General features: G+C 36.7%; 1 protein-coding gene across 1 annotated transcript in view; it reads right to left on the bottom strand.

Annotated features, from left to right (window-relative positions):
* Positions 1 to 27,897, bottom strand: part of ITGBL1 (integrin subunit beta like 1) — a 254,481-nt gene that overhangs the window by 7,231 nt on the left and 219,353 nt on the right. Inside the window, exons 7-8 of the mRNA XM_054574359.1 lie at positions 20,430 to 20,546; positions 1,375 to 1,521 (exon numbers count right to left, since the gene is read on the bottom strand). Coding sequence (XP_054430334.1) covers positions 1,375 to 1,521; positions 20,430 to 20,546 — 264 coding nt within the window. The remainder of the gene's footprint in view (positions 1 to 1,374; positions 1,522 to 20,429; positions 20,547 to 27,897) is intronic.

The raw sequence follows: 27,897 nt of genomic DNA, 5'->3' as shown, positions 1-27,897 counted from the left end.
GTGAAAAGATAATATCCTCATAGCACAGACAACGCCATCATGAAAACAATAAAAAAATATTTAAACTTTAGGGCTCTGTGTTTTAAATTATATTTAGGAAAAAAAATTCTAGTTCAGACAAGTTAATCATTCTCAGTACTATTTTATACACAAGACACTCCCTTCTGATCTGGTAACATTTCTTCCCTTCTGCATCTCCCTTGAAGATTAATTCTATTCCTACCCCTTTCCTGTTCTCTTTGTTAATTTCTCCTTCCACAATTCCTTCCCTATTTTCTTCCTTTTAACCACTCCTTCCTCCTTTTGGTTCTCCCCAAAGAACTTCTTGAACCTAAAGCAAGTGTTTCCAGGGGCTGAGGGTCCCTGAGAACTGAAAAGGTACAATATTTGTTTGGGACTTGGAATTAGAATGAATTTAATAGGAGAACAATCAGGAATAAAACGATTGCTTTAAATTACTTTCAGTGCCACCTGGCTGCTTTAATTGCATTAGGTTACTGGCGTGGCCTCTTGACCAACAAACATCAGCCTCAAACACAGAATTCCTGGGAACAAAGGACATAGTTGTCTATTGAAATAAGCATGTTTGTATCCATTTTCAGCCTTCCTCCTGGCACTGCATGTGGTCAGCATCCATATGATATTTTTGCAATTACCTCAAGATGCCTCTTTCACTGGATAGCATTGACCTTGAGTGATAAGTAAAGCAACAGCCACTGCAAACAATCCCATGGCATATTCTGCTTCTGAGACCCTCTCAGCAGATCAGCTTTACCTCACTGTGTTTTCTTTAGAAAGATATTACCTGCTGCTCCTGCCCCAGGGTATGTGTTGGAGGATAAATGCAGCATCAGGCATAGAAGTCTGAAAAGGGGAGTTGTTTGTTCTGCAAGATGGCGACTGAGCTGAAGGGGAGTGCTGACAAATGACAACTAGCTCCAGGCAAGGTCGCTCCCTAATATTTAGTAAGAATTCCAGGAGCTGTTAGAATGCTTTTGCATTTCTGGGCTCTGCTATTTCACAGGTGAACTCAATGGTTATTGTTTTGCGGGGGTGGAGGGAGGTTGCATTCAGTACCTAGTATATCTTATAGTACTTTCTTCTTTATACAATTATTAATTGAATTTCATTCACAATGAGGTTGTATACAAGTGGCTGAGGATCTTTTCACATGCAACCCATCTCATGCATCTTGTTTCCTTAGATACTAATCTTCATGTGGTTAACTTTCAAGCTTAGAGTCTGGTATGAGCAGAGGACAGAGTGATTTTCATTCATGCAAAATGCAGCCTGAAAAAGATGTTAGCTGTGTGCTGCTGTACAAACCATGTGTCACAACAGGGACCCAGTCCAAGCTTCGGCAGAGATACTCACCCTTTCCTGAGCACAATATGCCATCTGCTGATTCACACAGACTCTTGCTCAGTTCTTCTGTCATGTTACACTTCCTGGGATGTTGGCAGAGATTTCCAAACCATCCCCTCTCACAAATGCAGCGACCACAGGAACATGTGCCATGGCCTGCAAAGCAATCACAGAGTGGGGTGAGAGAAGGAGGTGGGTAAATGTCCAGCTGAATCACAGTTTTTAGGAAGAAATACGTAAAACATTGCATCTCAGTTCCTATCCAGCAAACACACATTCCCTTAATGCATAGTAAATTGGGTGTGTGTTTAAAAGAATTTCATAACAAAGTTTTAGCTTCACATAATATATTGAATATGGCAAAGGAGACAACTCCAGAGAGAAAAAAACCCTTGAAACAATTTAAAATGAGATATTTACCATCTTTTCTTGATATAAAATAACATCATTTGCATGTTTATTAGTATAAACCCTTGGTGCTTTCCTTTGTGCATACCATGACACCCAGACCAATGATGCAGCATTAATTGATTGCAATTTTATTGTTCACAAATAAAAATAAAAGATTAATTTAAATAAGAATGGCATCTGGTGCTATATTACTTTATCTGTGTACCTCTTTACTTACTAATAAGAACAAATGTATATATAAAGTAACCATGTCTCTCTATTATTATCTAGAAGTTAAAAACAGCATAAAGCTTAGATTCATATCTCAAACTTTCTTTTCCTTTTGTTTCTGCCATTGGTTCCTGGTTTGGGAAATGTTTATCTTTTGGTTATATATGCAAGGTTGTATTTGTGACAATTATACATTGGCATATACAACTGTCTAGTTGCTTGTCACCAACACTCTGTTGGATTGCCTCATCTTCCATTTTAGTTTCTTGTTTCCAATCAATGGTTTATCCTTTTATCCTTTTATATATATTTATATATATATAAATATAAAATGATACATATATATGTATGTATGTATTAAGTTATAGGCAGATCTCTGCAAACAGGACAAACAAAACAGCAATTTGGCAAAATCTTTCTGAGTCTCTATTATGAACAGATCATTTTGCTAAGCACCAGAGTATGTGAAATCAAGCATCAAGGACACAGTTGTCCCTCCCAGGGACACATAAAATTATTCAGACTGATCAGCCCCTATGGACCTGTTAACATTATTCTGTCTTGACCATTTGCTATGGCAGGACTTTGAAGAGTAAACCTTTTCCATCTGCTTCCTCCTACACTCAGCTTTACTCAAGAAGGTATTAGGGACCAACGCTTAAATATATGCAATTCATTGTAATAATTAATTTAACCTAATCTTACACAAACCCAAGTAAGGTTTTTCCATAACACATAATCCTGTAGAAGTTTATGGAAAGCAAATGGGAGGCAAACTCAAAAAAAGACTTGTATTAACAGACCTATTTCCAACAGACTCTTTTTATCCTTATGTTGATTTACTAAATTGGTTATTATCCCCATTTTATGGTCAAGAAATTGAGGCTCAGATAAACAAAGCAATTTTACCCCAAACCATATAGCTCAACCACACAGAATCAGAGTTTGGCTCCAGTTTCTCTGATTACAATGTCTACTCTTCCTTCATTTTATCACATTGCTTCTATATTTCATTTTGGGAAATAATCAATCATCAGCTTGAGACAACTATAATCCTTGTATTAATTCCTATATGTTTTTTAGCTGTGCATAGTTTGAAGTTATACATTTGACATTCATGGGCATTTTCTCCTTAAAACCTCTCTCCTTATCCTTTCCATACTCTTCCATTGTCTATTTATTCTTCTATTTCTTTTTTTGACCTGATTAATGGCAATCCCTCATTGTCTGTCTTCAATATCTCTCTATAATTTCTCCTTTGAAAAATTCATCACATCACAGGATATCTGATAACCTCAGTGAACACAGGAGTGTACCATTCCTGTGATTCCATACTTTGTGCACTACTAGCATCCAAAATTGATACTCCTCAGATGCATATATAATTTTCTTTCTAAAAGATACTCTTCTGTATTTTCCTTTTTTGTTAATGATACAACTTTCCTTCTAATTAACCAGTTTCGAATGTTTTGAATCACAATTGAATCACTCCTACTCCCTCATCTAAAGAGTTGCCAGGTCCAGGTGAAACTACCTCCTAAACATCCACCCACATCACCACCATAAAATTTTGAGAAACCTTCCTAACCTGTCTCTCCCCACTATTCTTGCTCACAGTTCCTATTACACCACTCTAGTCACATCATAGCCTTGAGATCTAGTGCTGTATGACTCCCTAATGTTTGAGATGAAGGTCATCTTACTTTAGCCTTCCTTATGTTTTAGATTCATGAAATAGATTCCCAAGATAATTTTCCAACCTTACAATATCACCTCTTCTCTTCTTGCATATACCTCCTTGTCTAACCAAACTGACCTACTCCTTCTTCTGTATACATTCCAGTGCTTTTTTTTACTTCATGCCTTTGTTTTGATAGAAATACTATCCACTTATTCCCCTACTTAACACATCCAGGTCCTGATTAATTTTTCAAATCTCTGTGAATAGTTTTCTAATATCCCTAAGTGAAATTCATCTTCTCTGAATTTCTATAGTACCTTATTTTTCACCTCTATCATGGAACTTTTTGTCTTCTAGTTTGGGATATGTAGTTATTTCTCATATGAACTCATTCTTTGACTCTGAATTCCTTGAGAGTAGAAATCACTTCTGATCCATCACTGTAGTCTTCAGAGTGCCAGGCATACTACCTTAGTCATAGTTGATCTTCACAAAACATTTGTAGATTAAGGTTATTTTCAAATAACATCTCCTAATTAAAAAAATAAATTGTAACTGAGAACTGTAAACTGAATCCGGCACATGTTTACAGGTCATCTGGCTAATGAACTGTCCGTCAAGGTCAATGGAAAGTGCTTGGATGACTATTTTATTTTGATGTTCTGTAGAGTGGAGTAAAGTTAGAGAATTGGTGTCCCCTAAAAGCTACACATTCAATCAAAATTGTTATTAAATTGACTATATCTTGACTTCTCCAATAAAACAAAATAAAAAAAAACAACAGAGAGCTTCTAGTGCCAAACCCAGTGAGCTATGGATTTTTCAAATGCCCATGTTTCTAACTGACTCAGGTTAGTAAGCATTTTAATTAATTTGTCATAATTAGAAGCATTAAATCTCTATTTCAAAGAAAGGCATTCTGATTTTTGACTTAGAATATCATTGAAAATAACTCAGTGACACCTTATAGCAATAATTTAGTATAAAATTTATAAGTAAGGATAGGTGATTGTTTTTTATTTAACAGTGCATTTATTACATCTTTCTACAATGTTAATTTGGCAACTAGTCCAGAGAATAGACAAAATGCATTGGTATTTATATGTTTTAATTTGCCATTTACATAGCTTCCATTTAGTTAAAATTTCTTAAGCTTTCAATAATATCTTCTTTATAAACTCTAAGTATTTAAGTCTATATTCAAGAGCTATTTATTGTGTACCAGACATTGCACTAGACCTATTCTTATGATCCTTTCAGTCTACTAGGTTAGAAAACAAGTAACAATAAGTGAACAAATGCACTTGAGTTATGGAAGAATTAAAGAGGGTGCTAGTGTATTCAACAGTGGAAACATTGTTAACTGGCATTGTCTATGACACGCAAGGGATGAGAAGCAGCCAGAGAGGCAATATTCCAGGAAAGTTAATGAAAAGTTCTTGGAATAAGAAAAAATTTGGCATGTTACAAAGAGTAAAGAAAGGCCAAAACAGTGTGATGGTTGCAGTGGGAAGGGAGTGTGTGGAGGTGAAGAAGGTATAAGAGGGATAAATGGTAATGGAAAGATAAATGAAAAATAAACTATTAAAACAAAGAAAGAAGAAAAACAATAAGCAGTCCATTTCTTATTCTCATCCTGGGTATATGAAGTACAGGAAAGAGGCTCTGATTAAGATTATTTTAGGCTAAAAACAAACACATGTGAGCCAATCTGTAGATATATTTTGTTTGTGAAATATTAAAGTCATATACCACTTAAAATGAGTACATCTTAAGGACTATCACTCTGGGCCTCTGGACAAAGCATATATTGTTTTCAGTAGTAATTTATCTGATTGTAAAAATCCATGCATTTTTAGTTCATATAAATTTTTTATTGTTAATAAAGTTGTTTTGAAGGGGTCCATGTATGTTTCCATTATAATTAAACATGAATTCCAAATAAGTTAATTAAATGGAGAATGGTCTTACTTCACATTGACTTTCTTTTGCCAGTGATTTTCAGGTTGTAATTTTGGTGTAATCAAAACTGAACTGCTTAAAATTGTGTAATCACTTACACTCACTTTCAGGTACAATTTCTAAATTACCCAAGCCTGCCAGAATTGGCTTAATTATCTTTAGTGTTGCTGTTAGGAAGGTGCATAAACTACATGGGCTATCAGCTTTCTTGAGCCTGCTGATTAGGTAGGTTTATGGATGTTTTTGGTTTTACTATCTGTTGTTCGCAGAAATGCTGCTTTGGAGTTAGGGACCTGGATTTTTCCCCTGAACACAATGTGGATACAGAGGTTATAGTTCATCTTTGCAGGTGAAAGGCTACGGAAGTGATGACTCAGTGTCTGGTGGTGAACTGAGAAAATTACACAAGCTAGTGATTCTCTATTTTGTTTTCCTCTGAAGCCACACTAGGGGGATAGTGTCAGTGAGTTTCACATACTCATAGTAGTAAGATTCATTCACCATCGGCTGCCACATGATGGGAGACTGATTGCTTTAAACAAACTAGCTGCCGTTCCTTCCCTGACACACAGAAATGTCAATTTGTAGGGTGCCAACTTCCTTCTAAAACACTTTGTAACTGCTGCTTCAAGATACCTTAGACAGATGGATTGTTTTGTCTTGTTATGGAGATGGGCACTACAATATTTTGCTTTCCATTAAATACATAGGGCATTCATTGATTGCCTACCTATCACATAGTACCAGGAACTTTTCATGCTTTATGTCTCATTCTTACTGTAAAGCCAACAGATGGGTATTATTATCCTTACTGTGCACATGAGTAAACCAAGGCAGAGAGATGAAATGACTCATCCAAGTTAAGAAAACTAGTAGGAAATAGAACCAGAATCCAAGTGCCGGTCCTTTGAATATAAGGTTCATGTTTATATTGCTGGTGACATTGCCTCACTTGGCTTAAAGGAAAATAATTACTTCTATTCACTTAAATCTCATGTGAAAAAATGTAGTAGATTATATACACACACAAACAGAAGCAAGTGAACATACCATAGAATGTGGGCTTTCTCCACACAAAATATCAAAATATCCAAAGAAGATGAATCAATCTAGATTAAAAAAAAAAACCTCTCAAAAAACAAAAAGCCTAGAAGGAAATACAACAAAATTTTATCAGGTATTATTTTTAGATGGTGAATTTATGGGTGATTTTTATTGTGTTCTTTATCTTATTTTAGTTTTATTAAATGGTGAAAAGAAGAATGTTAATATAAAAATATTTTACAATGTCCCAAAAGCTAAAGATGAGCCAAGTAAAATAAATGTAAGTGAAATAATATATATTATAAATGATAAATGAGTGAATAGTTTGAAAAAAATCTTTCCCAAGTATAGATTCAAGAGCAGCTGAGAAAAAGCTCTGATATAAGAAAATGAAATGAATATATTCTTTCAACATATCAAATATTTTTTTTTACCTCTGTGCCTTGCTTAGCTTTCCCAGGCCTAAAATGTTCACAATTCAATTTTAACACCTCTAAATATTAGCTATTCAAGACCCCCATTCAATGTTAACTCCAACTTGAAGAATTTTCTGATCCAAAACTGGATTCAATATTGTGTGCATTCCCTCACCTTTAACATATAATTTATTTTAAAAAAGTTCTTAAGCATGAACTTTTATCCTAAATCTGAGTCTACAATAATTTTTCAGGGGGGAAATGTTTTGTTATATTCATGAGAATTATATAGATTTGAAGAGACAAATGTAATGGTGTTTTAATGAAGATATTGCAGTATGGAAGAAGTATAAAATAATTTTAGAAAGGCTTTCTAAAGAAGATAATTTGAATGAATGAAAAACATGATAAAGAATAATTTAGAAGGAGAAGCAAAGATAAGGAATAGAATGTCAGGTAAAAGGAACAAAATAGTAATACATATAAGTTTCTCCATTTCTATTGCCCTCCATTTAAAAAAAAAACAACTCATCTTTTCAATAGATGAGGACTGTTAGATCAAAAGAGCATAGTCTCCCCCACCCATCCAATTGATCAACCCACCAAGATTCATATTTAATTCTACCCTGCCCCTCACTCATATTACTTAATCATGAATTCCTAGAACTGTTGCTTATACCCCTAGGGCAGTGGCAGGGGTGGGAGCAAGTTTTCATAGGTTCAGCTAAGCTTTTAGATTGACACTTGGCACTAACCTCCTTAGATATGGGGCAGAAACTGCATCCTGGCAGCTGGATACGGGGTTGTCCTCTCCATGGGGAACCTTACAGCAATTCATGAGGATGACTGCTCAACACAAGAGCTAGAGATTTCCTTCTTTACAGATAACATAGCTCAAATGCACAGAGATGAGATCCATGTTGCACAGATGTTAAGACTTCTCTGGTTGAGAAGGAGCCTCATGCTCCACAGGAGCCAAAATCTTTTCTAACAATTCCTTAGCATAGCTTCCAGAAATGCTGCAAGAGTTTTGTTGGCAGAGTCATGGCACTACTCATGGGAGCCAAAAGCATGGCATTCCCATCAAATATTCATAATCCCTTCCAACCCAGTTGAACTGTATCAATCATTATGTCATTGTTATCATGAGCAATACTTCCTGGTAATATTGGTGTACACTATCTGAATCTTTTCTAGGGAAACACAGCCAAGAGTTTAACAGAAGAGAGTTTTTTGATTCAGGGTAAAGAGTTGTGTTAGACAGTTGTTTATATTGTTTCCAATACTTTCTCTAATATATCTAATACCTTTCCCACACTACTAATGTCTGTCTTGCTATACCACCCTCATCTCTCACCAGGGCTCACCCATATTCACCCACACCTCACAAGCACATCCCAGAAATTTATATTGAACTATTCCACCTGGCAGCCAAAGGTACTTAAATAAAGTGATTGTGTTATTGCCTTACATAAACCCCTTCTATGGCATCTAATCATTCTTTATGAAAAGTCCCAAATCATTAACATGGTTTATAAACCATGTCACACCCTTTTCCCCTTTGCTTTATAATCTCCAATCATACAAAGTGTTTCTTGAACATGGAACTCTCCCAGAGTCCCATGTACCTTGGAACACATTGTTTTCCATGACTGCTATCACATCCACCTCCCCTCACCTGGCTAAGTTCTGTGCATCCTATTACTGCCAAGTATGTTTGTGTGATACCTGGCTTTTTAATACATGTAAAGCACATATTATGCATCATGTAAACATTACCCAGATGTGAAGACACTAAACAAGACTTCCTTAGCTCCAGTCTGTTAAATTCCCCTATTATGCGTGTTCCTACTGAACTGGTGCTTCCCCTTCAGACCACTCACCTCATTGTCATTCCTTTATCAATGTCTGCCCTTCAAGCTTAATTATAAACTCTAATAGATTCACCCACTGAATCTCCACTGCTGGCATACAGCAGAGACTCAATAAATATTTCTCGAATTAATGAAAAATAAATGATTACTTTATTTTCAACCAAGTAGGACTTGAAATTTCCATATAAAAATACTCAATTAGAATTTGGAAAGAAGAGTCTGAGGCCAGGGGGAATGATGCTAAGAAATCATCGTGGGAGACACTGACCTAAAGATGAAAGTGAAAGAGGCTGAGATTACTCGAGGGCAACAAATAGCAAGGAGAAATGATATCCAAGAGCCATTTAAAGGGAAATGCTAAGATTTATTGGTAAGCTCTGGGAGGTGAGCAAGAATAAGAAATTATGTGGTTAAAGAAGAAGTCTGAGAAGAAATGGATGTGGAAATTATTTCTGATGCCCAGGGAGGAGACAATTCCAGGGGGTTTCGGAGTACAGTAACTACAATTCTAAGCTAAAAAGTGGTCATGCCAAATAAGAACTAAAAACCACCTAGGATTTGGGCAACTAGGATTATTAATAAAGTCAGAGTGAGTTGGTTATGCAGAATAGTTGGTGATAGAGCAAGTTTCTATGGGTTTAAGATTGAACCAAGAGAAATGCTAACATATAGGTCAGAGGTAATGACATCAAGTGATCAAAAATATTTAAGGGCATATGTAGATTTGAACAGCACTAAAGAGCTTTACAGGGAATAAGTATTTGCTGATTTAGTTATATTATGTGCTTATGTACATAAGTAGTATTACTAAATAATAAGGGAGGCTTCCTGATGGTAATGGGCATTTTTTGATGGAGTGAGAAATACAGAAACTTTGCCAAGGTATATTTTGGTTTGTGGAACCCTAATGGCCAGTATTTTCTTAATTGTACTCCTCCCTGCTTGGGCAGATCCACTGGAGAGTAAAAGACACTAAAACTACTTATGAAGTGAATGACAGCCACTTTGATTTGATAATTCAATGTCAACTGTGAGGACAAATACCAGAAAGGAGAAATCATCAATGCCATCCAAAATTGAAAACCAGACAGCCAAAGTTCTGAATAAATTGTTGTTATAAAAGACATCGATAAGCAATTATGGACCTCTGTCACATATCTCAGAGAGTTCACAGTAGACCACAGCATAAATTTCTGCCTCAGCTGGTTATATCTGTCACTCTGTCTATATGTATATAATAATTATGATAATATCTATGTATATACATGATACTCTGTGCCAGGTATTATCTTAATTTATGTAATCCCACAAAACCATACAAGGTAGCTCCCAGTATGATCATCCTTTTATAGATAAAAAAATGGGGGTTATGTAAATTGCCTCAAGTCAGATAGGTAGTAAGTGGCATAGCTAGTGTTGGAACCAAGATAAACTCACTTCAGTCTATCATCTTAACTACTGCACTATATTGCCATTTTATACTTCTAAATATTAAAGTGCATTTATCTAAATGTTCACAAAAGTCATGGGAACTTGTGATTTCTTCATCACTTGGTTTACTATGTTGTGTACTTTAATACTAAAATTACTATAGGTTAAAATATGTTAATTAATGACATGTCTCTTATATGTTCCTTACAGAAAACAGCTGAGACGAACAAAATTTAAAACTACAAAGTTAGGGCTCATATATTCCTTCTATGAAGCAATGCACAGAAAACAGAATAATTAAAATCAGAGTACCTTTATTATCTGTTGTAAAAAAAAATCATAATTTGAGGCCAAGTGCAAAGTTAAAATGGGAAGTGATTTACCCAGGGAGGTTTAAAGTAAACTACAGTGAATCCTCACTATTTGAAGAACTTATGGTTGAAAATTTTCTTACTCCCTAAAATGTAATAAATACTTTCAAAGCTTTCCAGGACATTTGAGAACACAAGCAGAATAGCAAAAATATTGAGTTGGCTAAGGTGTACACTCCTAGCTAAGATCAAAGAAGGTCATACTCTGCCTTCTGTTTCAGCTCTAATACTGTAAAATAGACTCCTTTTTGCAGTATATTTAGTGTCATATTTTTAACATTTTTGTACATTTTGTTAGTGATTTTGATGTTTAAGAGAGCCCCTAACTATAGTGCTGAAGTGCTATCCACTATTCCTAAATACAAAAAGGCTGTGAAGTGCCTTATGGAGAAAATATGTTACATAATCTTTGTTCAGGCATGAGTTATAGGGCTGTTGGCCATGAGTTCAATGTTAATGAGTCAACTATATGTTACACAAGACATCTCAAAACAGAATATGTAAAGCAAGCTTATGTATTATTGACTTACTGATGAAAATGTTGTGACAAGAGGCAGAATCTTAGCCTTATATTTCCTTTAGTAGCAGTGATTGATTATCCACTAGTTCAGTGTTCATGATGACTTCATAGACCATAACTACCACAAATAGTAAGAATTGACTATGTCTGGGTCCTATCCTGTTAACGAATACGAAACAGAATGTATGTGTGGATTGTAAATTATATGTAGTTTTTCTAGCTATATGTTCTTTAGGATACACATTAGCACGAGGATATTTTATCTTCTCTCTCCTAGAACTCTCTCTCCAAGCAATAGGACTAACCATCACAAGGAAAGATTAAGAAATAAGTCACAAGGAAAACAAAAAACCTGCTTCCTGGAATGTGTAAAGGGTATATTGATGTAACAGGTTTCTATAATAACAACCAATTTCAACCAGGTGATCAAAGTATATGGGCAGGGAGAACCCTGTGAGATAGACACTGAATGTCAGAGAAAATGACGATGATAACAAGAGAAAAGATATGTATATGGTTTTCTTAGGTGTCAGGCAGACTATATATGTATGTGTGTGTGTGTGTGTATATATACCATTGTGAGAATTAAATGAGTCAATACAGATAACGTGCTTAACAAAAAGATTATTTTTGGAGAAGCTAAGATGGCAGAGGAGTGAGTGGGAGTCACGCTGACCTCTTCCCAAGACCAAACTGGAATTGTGACTAAATAGTGGAGAAATTGCGTGGAAAACAATGGAACGATAGAGGGAGAGGAGCCTTGGAGCCTCAGACAGACAGTGAATTCAACTCTCACACATCCCAATGGGTGGGAAGTGCGGTGGGGGCTTGAGAGGGTGGGCTGGGCACCCATGGGCACCAGCACCAGAGGGACATTGAAACGGCCAGTTGGATCCCCCTGAGAAGAACAGGGTCTGAATCATAAACAGGGACCCCTAGACTATAACAGCTGAAACCAGGAAAACACACAGACAAAATGCAACCCCGAAAACCTTAGCGGGGCTCTCTGCCAGAGACAGGCGGCTGGGGATGCAAAGAGACATTTAAAGGGCCAATGCAAAAATGTGCAGTGGCAGCCACCCTCCATGATCTCTGGGTAGAGGCGGCAGCAGAGTGGGCTGGTGCCTGGGAAAAGACTGGTGAGGAAAACTTTGTGAAGAGAATTGAGACAGTGGCTGATGGAGCCCCAGTGATAACGTACCTCCCACTCTGCAGCTACCATCTTGCGCAGATATAAGGGAATCAATTAATCTGCCTTTTGTACACTCTGCTCACAGCTTGTGCACATGTGAGCTGGGGGGCTAAGTGCAGAAAAGCTGGAAGAAATAACGGATTCCTTGCCAAAGGGGTCACACAGCTGCATAGAGAGCCTTGAGGAGAGACTAGAGACAGAGGCATTGGGAAAAGAACGGGAGGAGGAACTGGAGAGTCCCGACTCTCTCCCCATCCGGTAGTCTCCATTTTGTGCTGGACAGAGCGCCCCCAAAGAGCCAGAAGCAGGGCGCGGACAAGGGAGACAGCCCGCAATTACAACGTGGTCTGCAGAAATAGTGGATCCTTGGCCAGAGGGGTCACAGAACTGCCCAGAGACCCCTGAGGAGAGACTGGAGACAGAGGTGTTGGGGAAAGAACGGGAGGAGGAACCAGGGAGTCCAGAATCCTTCTCCTTTCCATAGCCTCCACTGTGGGGGAACAGGCCACACCCCCAAAGAGCCAAAAGCTAAAAAGCACACAATAGACAGCCCAAAACCACCAAGTGCAGGCGCACACACTTGCGCCTAGCGGCTGGCGAGGGTTGCCGAGTGTGTGTGTGGACCAGCGCGGGCTGGCAAGGACTCTGGCAGTTTGGCACCAATGGGGCCTGTGAGGGAGTGTGCAGATCGGTGGGGGCAGGCGTAAAACCACCCCTGCGGGCCCCTGAGTGCAGAGTGGTCCGCAGAAATAGTGGATCCCGGGCTGAAGGCGTCACAGAGCGGCCCAGAGCCCCTGGAGAAGAGACTGGAAACAGGATTACCCAGAGAGTCCTGGAACTGACTTCATTCCCATTTCCATAGTCTCCATTTGGCGAGGGCAAGCAAAGCACCCAAAGAGCCAAAAGTGGGGAAAGCACACAATAGAAGATCCTAAATGACCAGTGCCAGGGTGCCCGCCAGCCTGGGGGGCCAGAAGAGCATGTGAGGTTGCAAATAAGCCCCTTGGGCTGGGGCTAGCACGCTGGAGCCCAGGTGGGCGGGGGATTCTGCTGGGCTGGGGAGCGTGCCTAAGGAGCCAGCGTGAAAGTGCAGAGTGATCCACAGAAATAGTGGAGGCCTGGACGAAGGGGTCACAGAACTGCCCAAAGCAGAAGTAAGACATAGACAGTAGACTCCTGGAAGCCTCAAACAAACGACCCAAGGTCATATAGGGTCAACAACTGACATCATCAGAGACAGGCCCAGAAAGAAAAGTAAAGGAAAAAAATACAAATAAATAAATAAATAAATAAAAAGACCCATCTACTACCATAGAAATTTAATCCACAAAGTCAAGAAATCTAGATGTATCAATTGAAGCAGAAGCAAAAATAAATAAATAAATTAATTAATTACTTAATAGACTCTCAGAAAAATAGGAAGAAAATGAAGTTCCCCCCAAATGAGTGGCAAAGGGGACATCCCACAGGGAGAGCTACATGAAAAAGAGGCAAGGGAACTATCAGATATTGAATTCAAAACAATGGATCTAAGGAAGCTCAATGAGCTCAGCAAGCTCAAAGACAACTATAAGAAACTGCAGAGAAACTATCATGATCTTACAACAAACTATATCAAGCTGGAAAAAGACATAGAAACTATGAAGAAGACACAAGAGGATATGAAGAATACCATTTCTGAATTGAAGAACACAGTAGAAGGAATCCAAAGTAGGCTGGATGAAGCCGAGGATCGAGTCAGTGAGATGGAGGATAAGGTAGACAAAAGCTCCCAGAAATAACAAGAAATGGAAAGAGGACTGAAAAAGAATGAAGAGGCATTGAGGGAAATGCAGGACAACCTGAAACACAATAATATCCATATAATAGGGATACTAGAAGGAGAAGAAGAGGAGCAAGGGATAGAGAACCTCATCGAAAAAGTAATGATGGAAAATCTCCCCAATTTGAGAAGAAAAAAGGTCTCATGGATCCAGGAGGCACAGAGGGCCCCACTTAAGAGGGACGCAAGGAGGTCCACTCCAAGACACACCATCTTTAAAATGGGAACTATCAAAGACAAAGAGAGAATCCTCAAGGCAGCAAGGGAGAAGGAGAAAGTAACATACAAGGGGACCCCAATATGGCTAGGAGCTGACTTCTCAACAGAAATACTCCAAGCAAGAAGGGATTGACAACAGATATTCAAGTCATGGAAAGCAAGGGCCTACAACCTATGCTGCTCTACCCAGCAGGGCTCTCAATTAAAATTGGAGGGAAAATATGAAGTTTCCCAGACAAAAGAATGCTAAAAGAATACATCTCTACCAAACCAGCACTACAAGATATGCTAAAGGGACTAGTTTAAGAAGATAAAGGAAAAGAGTGAGAAAGAGGAAAACACAGGTACAAAGAGAAAAAATGAATAGGTTTCTATCAGTCATAACTCTCAATGTAAATGGACTAAATGCCCCAATCAAGAGACACAGGGGAGCAGAATGGATAAGAAAACATGACCCACACATATGCTGCCTACAAGAGACCTACCTCAGAGCAAAAGACCTACACAGATTGAAAGTAAAGGGATGGAAAAAAAATATTCCAAGAAAATGGGCAAGAGAAGGAAGATGGAGTTGCAATACTTATTTCAGACAAAATAGATTTCAAAACGAAGGCCATAAAAAGAGACCCAGAGGTCTCTTTATAATACTTGAAGGAAGAATCTATCAAGAATACATAAATATTATAAACTTATATGTACCCAACAGGGGCATCCAAGCTTATAAGGAAAATCTTGGATGACTTCAAAAAAGATATAGACAGCAACACATTGATAGTAGAGGATTTCAACACCCCACTGTCAAAAATGGACAGATCTTCCAACCAAGACATCAATAAGGATATTGTGGAGCTGAATGATGCACTAAATCAAATAGAATTAACTGACAAATATCTTACATCTCAAAGAAGCAAAATACACATTCTTTTCAAATGCTCATGGCAGTTTTTCAAAGATAGACCACATGATAGGACACAAAGCAAACCTCAGCAAATTCAGGAAAATTGAAATAATACCAAACCTTTTCTCGGATCGCAAGTGTTTGAAACTGAAAATCGACCTCAAAGAGAAACTTCAAAAACTTGCAAACTCATAAAGACTGAACAGTAGATTATTGAACAATGAATGGGTCAATAATGAGATAAGAAAAATCAAAAAATTTCTGGAAACAAATGAAAATGAACAGACAATAGTCCAAAACCTATGGGATACAGCAAAGGCAGTCCTGAGAGGGAAGTTCATAGCAATACAGGCCTACCTAAAAAAGATAGAAACATTTCAAATAAAAGACCTAACACTACAACTTCAAGAATTGGAGAAACAACAACAAATAAATCCTAGAGCAACTAGAAGGAAGGAAATAGTGAAGATTTGAACAGAGCTGAATAACATAGAGATGATAAGAACAATTCAAAGGATCAAACAATCCAGAAGCTGGTTCTTTGAAAAGATAAATAAAATCAACAAGCTTTTAAGCAGTCTCATCAGGAAAAAAAGGTCGAGGACCCAAATACATAATATCAGAAATGAAAGGGGAGAAATAACAACTGATACCTCTGAAAATAAAGGATTGTCAGAAACTACTATGAACAATTATATGCCAAGAAATTTGAAAACCTCGATGAAACAGACAAATTTCTAGAAAAGTATAATCTTCCAGCACTGAAGGAGGAAGCAAGAGAAAGCTTGAACAGACCAATAACAGCTGGAGAAATTGAAGCAGTCATCAAGAAATTCCCAGCACACTAAAGCCCAGGGAAGGACGGTTTCACAGGAGAATTTTACAAAACATTTAAGGAAGAGCTAATCCCTGTCCTTCTCAGACTATTCCAAAAAATCCAAGAGGAGGGAAGACTACCAGATTCTCTTTATGAGGCCAGCATCACCCTGATCCCAAAACCAGATAAAGACCCTATAAAGAAAGGAAACTGCAGGCCAATTTCGCTGATGAACATAGATGCTAAAATCCTCAACAAAATACTGTCAAACCGCATCCAGCAATACATTAAAAAGATTATCCACTATTATCAAGTGGGATTCATCCCTGGGATGCAGGGATCTTTCAATATACGCAAGTCAATAAACGTAATACATCACATAAATAAAAGAAAAGACAAAAATCACATGATCATCTCGATAGATGCAGAAAAAGCATTCAATAAGGTACAGCAGCCATTTATGATTAAAACACTCAGCAAAGTGGGAATAATTGGGGCATTCCTCAATATAATAAAGCCCATATATATGAAAAACCTACAGCCAACATCATACTCTACGGGAAAAGATTGAAAGCTTTCCCACTAAGATCGGGAACACTACAAGGATGTCCACATTCACCACTTCTTTTCAACATTGTATTGGAAGTCCTAGCCACAGTGGTCAGACAAGAAAAAGAAATAGAAGGCATCCAAATAGGAAAGAAGGAAGTAAAACTATCATTGTTTGCAAATGACTTCATAGTGTACATAGAAAACCCTATAGACTCTACCAAAAAAACTCAACCTAATAAGTGAATTTGGCCGAACAGCATGATACAAATTCAACATTCAGAAATCAAAGGCATTTTTGTACACCAGCAATTCAATAGAAGAAGAAGAAATCAGAAAAAAATACCATTTGATATAGCAACAAGAAAAATAAAGTACCGAGGAATAAATTTAACCAAGGAGGTAAAAGACCTGTATGCAGAAAACTATACAACATTGAAGAAAGAAATTAAGGAAGACACAAATAAATGGAAGCATATACCGTGCTCCTGGATTGGAAGAATTAATATCATCAAAATGTATATACTACCCAAAGCAATTTATAGATTCAATGCAATCCCTATTAAGATACTAATGACATATTTCCCAGAAATAGAACAGACATTTCAAAAATTTATATGGAACCATAAACGACCCAGAATAGCTGCAGCAATTTTGAGAAAGAAACACAAAGTAGGAGGGATCACAATACCGGACATCAAACTCTACTACAAAGCCACTATACTCAAAACAATCTGGTACTGGCACAAGAATAAACTCATAGACCAGTAGAACAGAATAGAAAGCCCAGAAATAAGGCCAGGTCTATATAGGTAACTAATATTTGACAAAGGGGGCAGAACCTTAAAATGGAGTAATAATAGCCTCTTCAACAAATGGTGGGAGAGCTGGACGGCTACTTGCAAGAAACTGAAATTGGATCATCAGCTGACACCATACACAAAAATAAACTCAAGATGGATAAAAGACTTAAATATAAGTCGCAACACCATAAAAGTCTTAGGGAAGAACATTGGCAGGAAACTCTCAGATATCCCACGTAGCAATTTTTCACTGATGTGTCTCCTAAAGCAAGGGACATAAAGGAAAGAATAAACAAGTGTGACCTCATCAAAATAAGAAGCTTCTGCATGGCTAAAGAAAACATCAGCAAAATGAAAAGGGAGCCAACCATATGGGAAAATATATTCGCTAATGATACATCAGATAGAGGTTTGATCTCCAAGATATATAAAGAACTCACTCGACTCCACTCCAAGAAGACAAATTATCCAATCAAAAAATGGGCAAAGGACCTGAGCAGACACTTCTTCAAGGAAGAGATACAGAGAGCCCAGAGACATTTTAAAGGATGCTCAGCATCACTAGCCATCAGAGAAATGCAGATCAAAACCGCCATGAGGTACCACCTCACATGGGGCAGAAGGGCCATCATGAACAGATCAACAAATAACAGGTGCTGGGGAGGCTGTGGAGGAAAGGGAACACTAGTCCACTGTTGGTGGGAATGCAGACTGGTGCAGCCACTGTGGAAAGCAGTGTGGAATTTCCTCAAAAAGCTGAAAATGGAACTGCCTTTTGATCCAGTGCTTCCTCTGCTGGGAGTATACCCTAAGAATCCCAAAACGCCAATACAAAAGCACCTATGCACTCCAATGTTCCTAGCAGCACAATTTACAATAGCCAAGTGTTGGAAGCAACCTAAATGCCCATCAGTAGATGATTGGATCCAAAAATTATGGTGCATTTACACAATGGAATACTACACAGCAGAAAGAAAAAAAGAACTACTAAACTTCGCGACAGCATGGATGGAACTGGAGAGCATTATGCTAAGCGAAATTAACCAGGGGGCGAAAGACAAATACCATGTGATCTCACCTGTAAGTGGAACCTAACCAACAATACAAAGATGGAAGAAAAATAAGACCAACAACACTGAAAGGAAAAGAAATGAACAGAGACAAGAGGGATGGAAGCGGGGGGGGGAGGGAAAAGGATGGGAATGGGAGGGTCAGGGAACTGTAGCAAGGTCTCATGGACAAAACGAAAGGGGAAGGATTGAGGCAGGGAGTGGCAAGGGGGCTGAGGAAGGTGGTTGGGGGGAAGACAGAGACAAATGTATTTGAAAAAAATAAAGAAAATAAATTAAATAAAAAAAGATTATTTTCTGCTTAGATATTTCTCGTATCTAATACTACTGAAGGGACCATCTAAACTAAAAGTAATGTTGAGATAAATTCAAAAAAGTTTAATGTCACTCAGGAAAACTGTGATATAGAGAAAGATATGTGAACTGAACATCAAGTGGTCAAATGCTGTCTGCCACTTTTTAGCTATGGAACTTTAACACTTCAGGCCTCACTCAATTTTCCATTGTAAGCTGAAGAAAGCAGGAACAAATTGCTTAAGGTGGCTGCCATTGAGAATGCATGAGATAAACACCTGGCACAATAGTTGTTAAAAAGAGCCTTTCCCTCTTTTTTTCTGTCTCCCAAAGAAAAAAGAAAATGTTTTTGGTCAAATTGCAAGTGTTTTGTAGTCATTTATAGCGAAAATAGATAGATACACATGGATATTAGACAGATCACAGTGATAGTATCCCTGCGTTTCATAAATTGTACCTGTATTTTGTTCTTTTCACTAAAGTTCTCACTTGCATTATAATAATTATCTTTAAAAGATGCAGCTATTATATATTCTTTCAATCTGATTCCACATCCAGTTCACCTCAGATACTGGAAACCTGGAAGGAGCTGTAATCAGCATGGATCATTTCTACAATATCAGGTGTTACAAGACTGAACTAATAGAATAATATTAACTCCCATTCCTTCCCCTGGATGAAGATCAAGTAAAACCTGTCAGCCTTCTACGTCTGGGACTCTCAGTTTTGTTGACCATCTTCTATCAGCTCCATTCTTTCTTTGTACACTTTTCTTTTTTAAAAAATTGATCTTCATCTGAGTATATGTTTATTGATTTTTTTATAGAGAGAGGAAGGGAGAGAGAAAAAGAGAGGGAAACACTGATGTGAGAGAGAAATATTGATCAGTTGCTTCCCATGAGCACCCCAACTGGGGATCAAACCTGCAACCTAGGTATATGTCCTGACAAGAATCAAACCTACGACATTTTCATATACAGGATGATGCTCTAACAAATTTAGCCACCTGTCCAAGGCTCTTAGCACAGTTTCTTATGTTCAGTAACCTGTTATTTGGGTCTCAGAGACATCATGGGAACTGAGATATTGTGTATCTCCTGTGATTTTGTAATTAATCTTAGGGAGTCATCTTACAGCTTTTTTTTCAAGTTTATAGGTAATACTTCCTCCAGTGCTTATGAATAATGAAAAAAATTTAAACCATTCAGTGGCAACAAAGCCTTTTACTCTCTTTCTATAGAACTTAGTTTAGTCTCAACAACCGTTTATCAATAGCACACTGTGTACTTTCTCCTGCACCTAAATTGAGTCCAAGAACATAAAGGTCATTACAAACTTAACTGTATGCTTTTAAGTCTGATTACATACTAATTTTTGTTTAATTTCTTTTTAACGGATTTTTTAAAAATGGGATATGTAGACTGAGAAAGGCAGGTGAAGCAAGTTGCATGCAGTAGCAGGAAGCTGTTAATTTGCTCACCTCCACAGACTACACTGTTGAGGTCTTCACAGCGGCGGTCATCACACTCGCATGTCTTCCCATAAACCCTGTGATCTCCTGGTGGGTAACAAGTACATTTGCCGCATTCGCATTTACCTACAAAATACAAAGGGAGAACACATTCATTAGGAGATTCACAGAAGAAGGAAGGCTTTCAAAGGGAACAATTACACTATGAAAGCCAGACCTCGTGGACCAGTTCTAGACTGTGCCTGATTCTTTTATAGCAAATAACTTTTCTTACCTGCCAACAATAAGTTGAAGGTCAAACACAAATGCCAAGGTGGTTGGGAGTGAGAGTGACAATTGCTGACTCAGGGGTCATTCACATTTACTACTTTCCACCTTTTTGTTTCATTCATCTTTGAAGATTAATTCAGTTATTAAATTCTCTGTACATTTCATAGTCGACTTACTTTGATGATACCTTTTAATGTAACTGAATCAGTGTTATATATTTTGGAATATTTAACATAATGTGGTCATTTAAAAATATTTTGGTTTTGGGTGTATCTACCACATAAAGAAAAAAATGTTCATTGGTACATTGCAACATATTTTAGTGATTATTTGGCATCAGTTTTATAGCTCATAAAACACATTTTTATGAACTATAAACACATGACCTAAGTATCTTTATAATTCTTGACTTAAAAATTAAAAGTATAAACATTTTTTGGAAAGAGTTTGTTTCATAGTTTTGGGAATTCCTTAACTATTATCATTAAGACTTTTATCATCATTTCTTGAGTTGCAACTATGTGTCAAACATTATAATTCTTTTAATTCCATCATTTTGTTTTCATAATACCACTCATTGACTAGCATTACTGCTATAATTTAACTAAACAGGAAATGGAGACATATTGAGGCCAAGTTACTTTCCATGGTAATTCAGCTCATAAGGGACAGACTTAAATTTACATCCATTCTCATTTATCCTAAAGTGTGAACATCTAATTACTGAGCGATACTGCATCTAAACATACGCATAACATAGCACCAGAAGACTGTGAGAAAGTACATTCTTTTTGTTTGAGGAATTTGTACTGGTTTGCCAAAAATTCAGCTGGGTGACTACTGCGAGACATCTGTTACTCTCTGTCATTAGCCCAACCATCATAATTACACACCCACTGAAATGTTTTTGAGATGCTTCAGGGCTGACCCCACAATGCTGTTAGTCATTCTGTTGCCGCATTTGTATTTTGGTGAAGAAATTCTGAGTTTCTAGATGACAGAAGAAAGGAAAATTAGTATTTAGAATCATATAATTTCAAAGCTATAATTAAAGATAATCTAATGCAGTGAGTCATAATCTTTTCTGGCAGAAGTGTTGGGGTCATGATCCCTTTGAGATGCTGGTGAAAGACATGGCAATAGAGACTGTTGTACTAGCTGCCCTTCAACCAGTCCCTCTTTCTACTTGGAGGCAGTCCCAAATTCAGCAGAAGACAGAGCCCTTTCTCTGGCCCAATAAGATTCCCCCTTCCTATCATCTGGCAGACAAAACAGGGAAACATCAGATACTCTTGGCAGGGCTTTGAGTTTTGAGGACGACTGCAAAGGCACAGGGTCTGTGCAACAGCATAGTAGTGGGTGTCCAGGAACAGTGGAACTTGGCACACAGTGGCTGGAGTTCAAGAATGATGGCAGCAGGGGCTGGTTCTTGGCAGTACCCTGCTTCCCTGGGGTGCTATATGTGCTGACTGTCCATGATTGCATTCTGAACCCAAACACTTCTAATAAAGTCCTTTTCAAGCCAGTTAATAAAGTTGGTTTCCATTGTTTGCAAGCAAGAACTCTAACTGGTAGACTCCAAATCACTCCCCAGAGAAATATACCAGCACACATTTTTTTTTTTTTTTTGTAAAACGTCAGGAAGATCCATGACTTACTGCAATTTATTTAATAGATGAGGAAAATCAAGCATGCTGAGGTTCAATGATTTGACTAAGGCCAGAGAAGTAGACATTAGAGTGTCAGTGCTAGAACTCAGGTCTTCTGAACTAGTGTGCATAAACATGCCAATCCTCACCATGCGTAGATGTGTGAATGACAATAATTATCCAGACTGTGGAGACAAAGACACAAACCCTAGGACCATTAACAGTATGGCCTGGTGCAGTTAGCTAATCTTTCATGGAGAGATGTCAGAAATATCAATCACCTTACTTCTGAGAGGTAATATAGTCCCAGTCACCAACAAAACATCAATTTTTAAGTTTGAGAGCATATGCATTTATGATGACAATTTTATTAATGTTGTAAGGTATACAGGAAGTTTTCTGACATGCATTATTGGTTTATGTGTTTCTCTGGAAAGAATAAAGTAAATATTGGCACATATATTCAAATATATACAATTTCATTGTTTTCACAATGGGTAGTTTCTGTCTTGTATTTCTTCTATAAAGTTGGATAATGTTAATATTCAATCCTAGGTACATTGTTTTTCCTGATAAATTGTAATTCATGTATATTTTTCAGATATCAGAGAATAATTAACCCTTTTGCAATTCTTATTTTTATTGGAGGTTTAAAATGACACATTAAAGACACTAATAACTGAATTAACTTTATAAATGTAGCTGTAATGTAACATAGGATAGAGTGGCTTTTGATGAAAACATAAAAAATGCATAAAGATAATTTATTGAGATGGAAATGTAAAGAAAATTAAATTCTTCATAAAGCTCACATTTTAAAGTGTATTATTTTGCCATCTCAGTTCACAGCTTCAGTCCAGTCACTACCAAGACATATACCTGCAGGTAAATTTCCACTCATCCTTCAAGATCCAAAGTAAATTTCACCAAATCCATGACAATTACACCCTCCTACTCATGTACCTTTACAAATACAGCAGAATTAACTGTACTTTACATTTGTCTCAATAAATCAATATTATTGATGAGTGCTCTAAATAATCACCACCTGTAAATAGTTTGGTAATATTCATACCATTCATGAGTTTTAATGGTAGACCTTAAATTTAGAAGGTCTCTCCCCATTACACAAGTATTTTCAATTACCTGAATACCTTCATTTGTGTTTCCCACAGTTATGTCAATGGACTATGTCCCATAGCAAATGCATCATATTTATTCACAAACCTACTCCTCTTCCCCAGTCCTTTTATCTAAGAGATCATCATCATCTAATCTGTCAGTGAAACCTAAAAACTTGATGACAGATTTGATTTCTTCCATTTATTAACTATCCTTCTCTTTTCAATTTAAACCTTCAAAAAATTCACTTTTTGAAAACACTTGTGATTATATAATTCCCTTTCAGGTGATGGTCTTATGTGATCTTCAAGACAAGAACCACATTTCTCAACAAAACTCTCTCTCCACACTTGGTCCAGTTCACCTCTCTCAGAATATATCGAATGTTCAGAGACTTTGCTTAGGTTCTCCACTTCTCTCTCCTGTGCACTCCACCACTTATTTTCTCTATACAATCCTACCTACTGCTCCAAAGCCAACTCATACCTAATCTCTTTTATGAAAACTTCCTTGCCATCCCTGTTTGGTTACCTGACAGAATGCTCCCTCTCCTTGATCTCATAGTACTGTACTTTGTTCATACCACTAGTAGATCAATATTGTCATCTCTTATTAGGTAAGTACATGCCTGAACCCTACTATAAGTACTGAGCTTTCTATAGGTCGATGGTGAGATTTGCATCCTATTAGCTGTCAGCAAAGATTTCTGTTGATGTAGTAAGAAACATTGACATGCAGATTGTTACCGATTTTTTATTTTTATTTTTATTTTTTTTTAATTTATTTTTTTTTAAATTAATTTATTTACTTTTTAAATACATTTGTCTCTGCCTTCCCCCCACCTCTTTCCCTTGCCCCCTCCCACCTTCCCTCCCTCAGCTCTTCCCCTTTGGTTTTGTCCATGAGTCCTTGCTATATGTTCCTTGACTTCCCCCTTCCCTTCCCTTTCCCTGCCCCCCCCTTCCCTCTTGTCTCTGTTGATTTCTTTTCCTTTCAGTGTTGCTGGTCATATTTTCCTTGCTTCTTTGCACTGTTGGTTAGGTTCCACTTATAGGTGAGATCATATGGTATTTGTCTTTTGCCCCCTGCCTTATTTCGCTTAGCATGATGCTCTCCAGTTCCATCCATGCCGTCACAAAGTTTAGTACTTCTTTTTTTCTTTCTGCTGTGTAGTATTCCATTGTGTATATGTACCATAATTTTTTGATCCAGTCATCTACTGATGGGCATTTAGGTTGCTTCCAACACTTGGCTATTGTAAATTGTGCTGCTATGAACATTGGAGTGCATAGGTTCTTTTGTATTGGTGTTTTGGTGTTCTCAGGGTATAGTCCCAGCAGGGGAATCGCTGGATCAAAAGGCAGTTCCATTTTCAGCTTTCTGAGGAAATTCCACACTGCTTTCCATAGTGGCTGCACCAGTCTGCATTCCCACCAACAGTGGACTAGAGTTCCCTTTTCTCCATAGCCTCGCCAGCACCTGTTGTTTGTTGATCTGTTTATGATGGCCATTCTGACCGGTGTGAGGTGGTACCTCATGGTGGTTTTGATCTGCATTTCTCTGATGGCTAGTGATGCAGAGCATCCTTTCAAATGCCTCTGGGCCCTCTGTATCTCCTCCTTAGAAAAGCATCTGCCCAGGTCCTTTGCCCATTTTTTGATTGGATCGTTTGTCTTCTTGGAGTAAAGTCGAGTGAGTTCTTTGTATATCTTGGAGATCAAACCTCTATCTGATGTATCATTAGCAAATATATTTTCCCAAATGGTTGGCTCCCTTTTCATTTTGCTGATGTTTTCTTTAGCCGTGCAAAAGCTTCTTATTCTGATGAGGTCCCACTTGTTTACTCTTTCCTTTATGTCTGTTACCGATTTTTTAAATAAGAACTTGAGTCTAATCTCTTTATTTATTAAATAATATTATTATTGAATTTTATTTTAATAAATATTTTAATGTTATGGAGCTATAACTGTAGCTTCTCAAATGACTATCAAATTAATATTCTTGTAAGAATGAAGGGTAATGGAGGTATACTTGTCGAGCAGTAATAAGTGCTATTTTATGTAACAAGTTGAAGGAAAAATCTAAAGAAAGGTATGTTCAAAAAATAAAAATAAACCAAATAGTTTTGTGTTTTTTTTTAAATACCATTCTGGAACAGACAGAAAGGATAGAATAACTATTTGAGAAAAAAAATTAATTTAGTTAAAAATCATCATCAACCAATCAAACTTACCTAAATTTACTCTACATTGACTCTGCTCACTCTTAATATTTTAATAAAGTAGAAAATCTTTAAGCACATATAGAAAGTTTATTGATATCATTTTATAGTGGATTGAAACCCTTATAAATTATATTTTATACTAGCAAAGAAGAGTAATGAAACAATGCAGCTATCTAGGCATTCTGATAAAAATATATTTTACTTAAACATTTCAAATTTGACACTTGTATAATAAAATATAAAAAAACACTCAAGTCAATACACTTACAAAAGGCCGTTTGTAGCTCTATGTATAACTAATCATTTTAACAAATAGAATATATCTCACTTTATTTAAATCTTTTTAAGTTTTCTCACAATCATTTCAATAGCTAAACACAATCCAAAGATGTCTATATGTTTGTCACAAGTTTACATTTTATGATTAAGATTAAAATTTAAAAACCTGATGCACTTGCTCCAAAATATCTCTTATAGGAAATTCAACAATTATTAAGAATCCATTTTGTGTGAAGCATTTGATTAGATATGGGAGTATAATTAATATTAAGCAGAAGATATGTAGGTCTGTAATTTCTGCTATTCTATATAATTTTGTATTTAATTTCACTAAGTATTAATTCCAAATTAAAATATTAGAGAATGATACTTCCAAATATTAAAATCTTACTTGTTTTGAGCAAAATTACTGACTTTTCATAATAAAAATGTATTATGAAATAATAAATTGCATTACTTAAATGGTAAAACATTTCAATATTTTTTAATGAGAAATTCACATGGTCACTAGACATATATAAAGATTGTCTCCTCTTAATTATATGAGAAATGCAAACTAAAATCACAATAAGAGTCTACCCCAAACCTATCAGATTAACAAGCATTTAAAAACTGACCATAACAGGTTTGGCAGTATTTAGAAATACAAAACAGGTTTTTGTTCTTTTGTTTGTTTTATTTTGTCTTACAGTTGGTGTAAGTATAAACTGGTAGGACATTGGAAGAATATGTATAATTTATGAACCAGGAACACAATTCTTGGTTATATTCCCTGGAGGAAAGCACGCACATTTGTACCAAGAGATGTTCCAGATCAATCAGACCAACACTATTTCTTGTAGTCACAAAAGAGAAATTTTCTAAGTGTTCATCAGTGTATCTAAATATCAGTTACATACTTAATATCAGTTAATGTACTTAAATGGAACACTGTACAACAATGAAAATAAAGGAAGCACTGTTACTTGCACATCATACTTGAATTTTAAAAATGGAGAATGTAAAAAGTCAGCCACAAACAATAAATATTGTTAGATGACATAATTTCAAAACAGGCAAGGCTAAACCCCTTAGTGTTTAGGAATATATACTTAGATGGAAAACTAAAGACAGATGTAGAGGTGATTGCCATGAAAGTGAGAATGATGGTCATCTTTACAGGGGAGAGTGTACATGCTGTTTGGGGAGAGGTAAGAGGTTGCTTCTGGTATTCTGGCATTACTTCTCCATGTCAGTCGTGGTTTGGTGTGTGATTAAAAGGATTCATAATGCTGTAAATTAATATGCCACACACTTTCTGGGCATAATGGATTATTTAAGAAATGAGGCTGGTATAACTGGTAGGACATGTTACAAAATTAATCAGTTCCTTTACTTAACTCCCTACAACTTAATAAATTCCCTGGATTTGATGTTCAAATGTAAAAATTTAAAATGTTAAATGCAAGACAGGAATATAGGTGGGAATTTTTATAACTCTCAGATGGGAAAGAGTGTAAATGTGACAAAAAACCAGAAACAAAGTAAAACATTGACAAATTTAACCATAAAATATATAATATTTAAATTATTTAAAGCAACAAATAATATAAAGACTAAAACATAAACAATGAACTGAGGCAAAATATTTGTACAAACAAGAGAGATAGGTAAAAATTATCATATATAAGAGCTCATACACAAATAATACATAATGTACACCTACAAGAAAAGTAGGCCGAGGACAAAAATGGATTATTCACAAAGGAAATAATTAATACATAATGATTATTATCAATAGTGAATTATTTGTATCTCTTAGTAGATCCCATGGAAATAAGCCACAAATTTACAATAGTTATGCTCTGTAGAGAAGTCACCTGGTTCATTAAAATACTTGAAATTTCTGAAATCTTTAACCTCTTTCAAACTACTCCACACAGAAAACACAGAT

The sequence above is a fragment of the Pteronotus mesoamericanus genome, unplaced genomic scaffold (assembly GCF_021234165.1).
Source record: "Pteronotus mesoamericanus isolate MK-2021 breed Mesoamerican mustached bat unplaced genomic scaffold, CSHL_Meso_final contig_26, whole genome shotgun sequence".
NCBI classification, from domain to species: Eukaryota; Metazoa; Chordata; class Mammalia; order Chiroptera; family Mormoopidae; genus Pteronotus; species Pteronotus mesoamericanus.
Note: the sequence above shows the minus strand (reverse complement) of the source record. Positions and strands in the feature narration are given on the sequence as shown.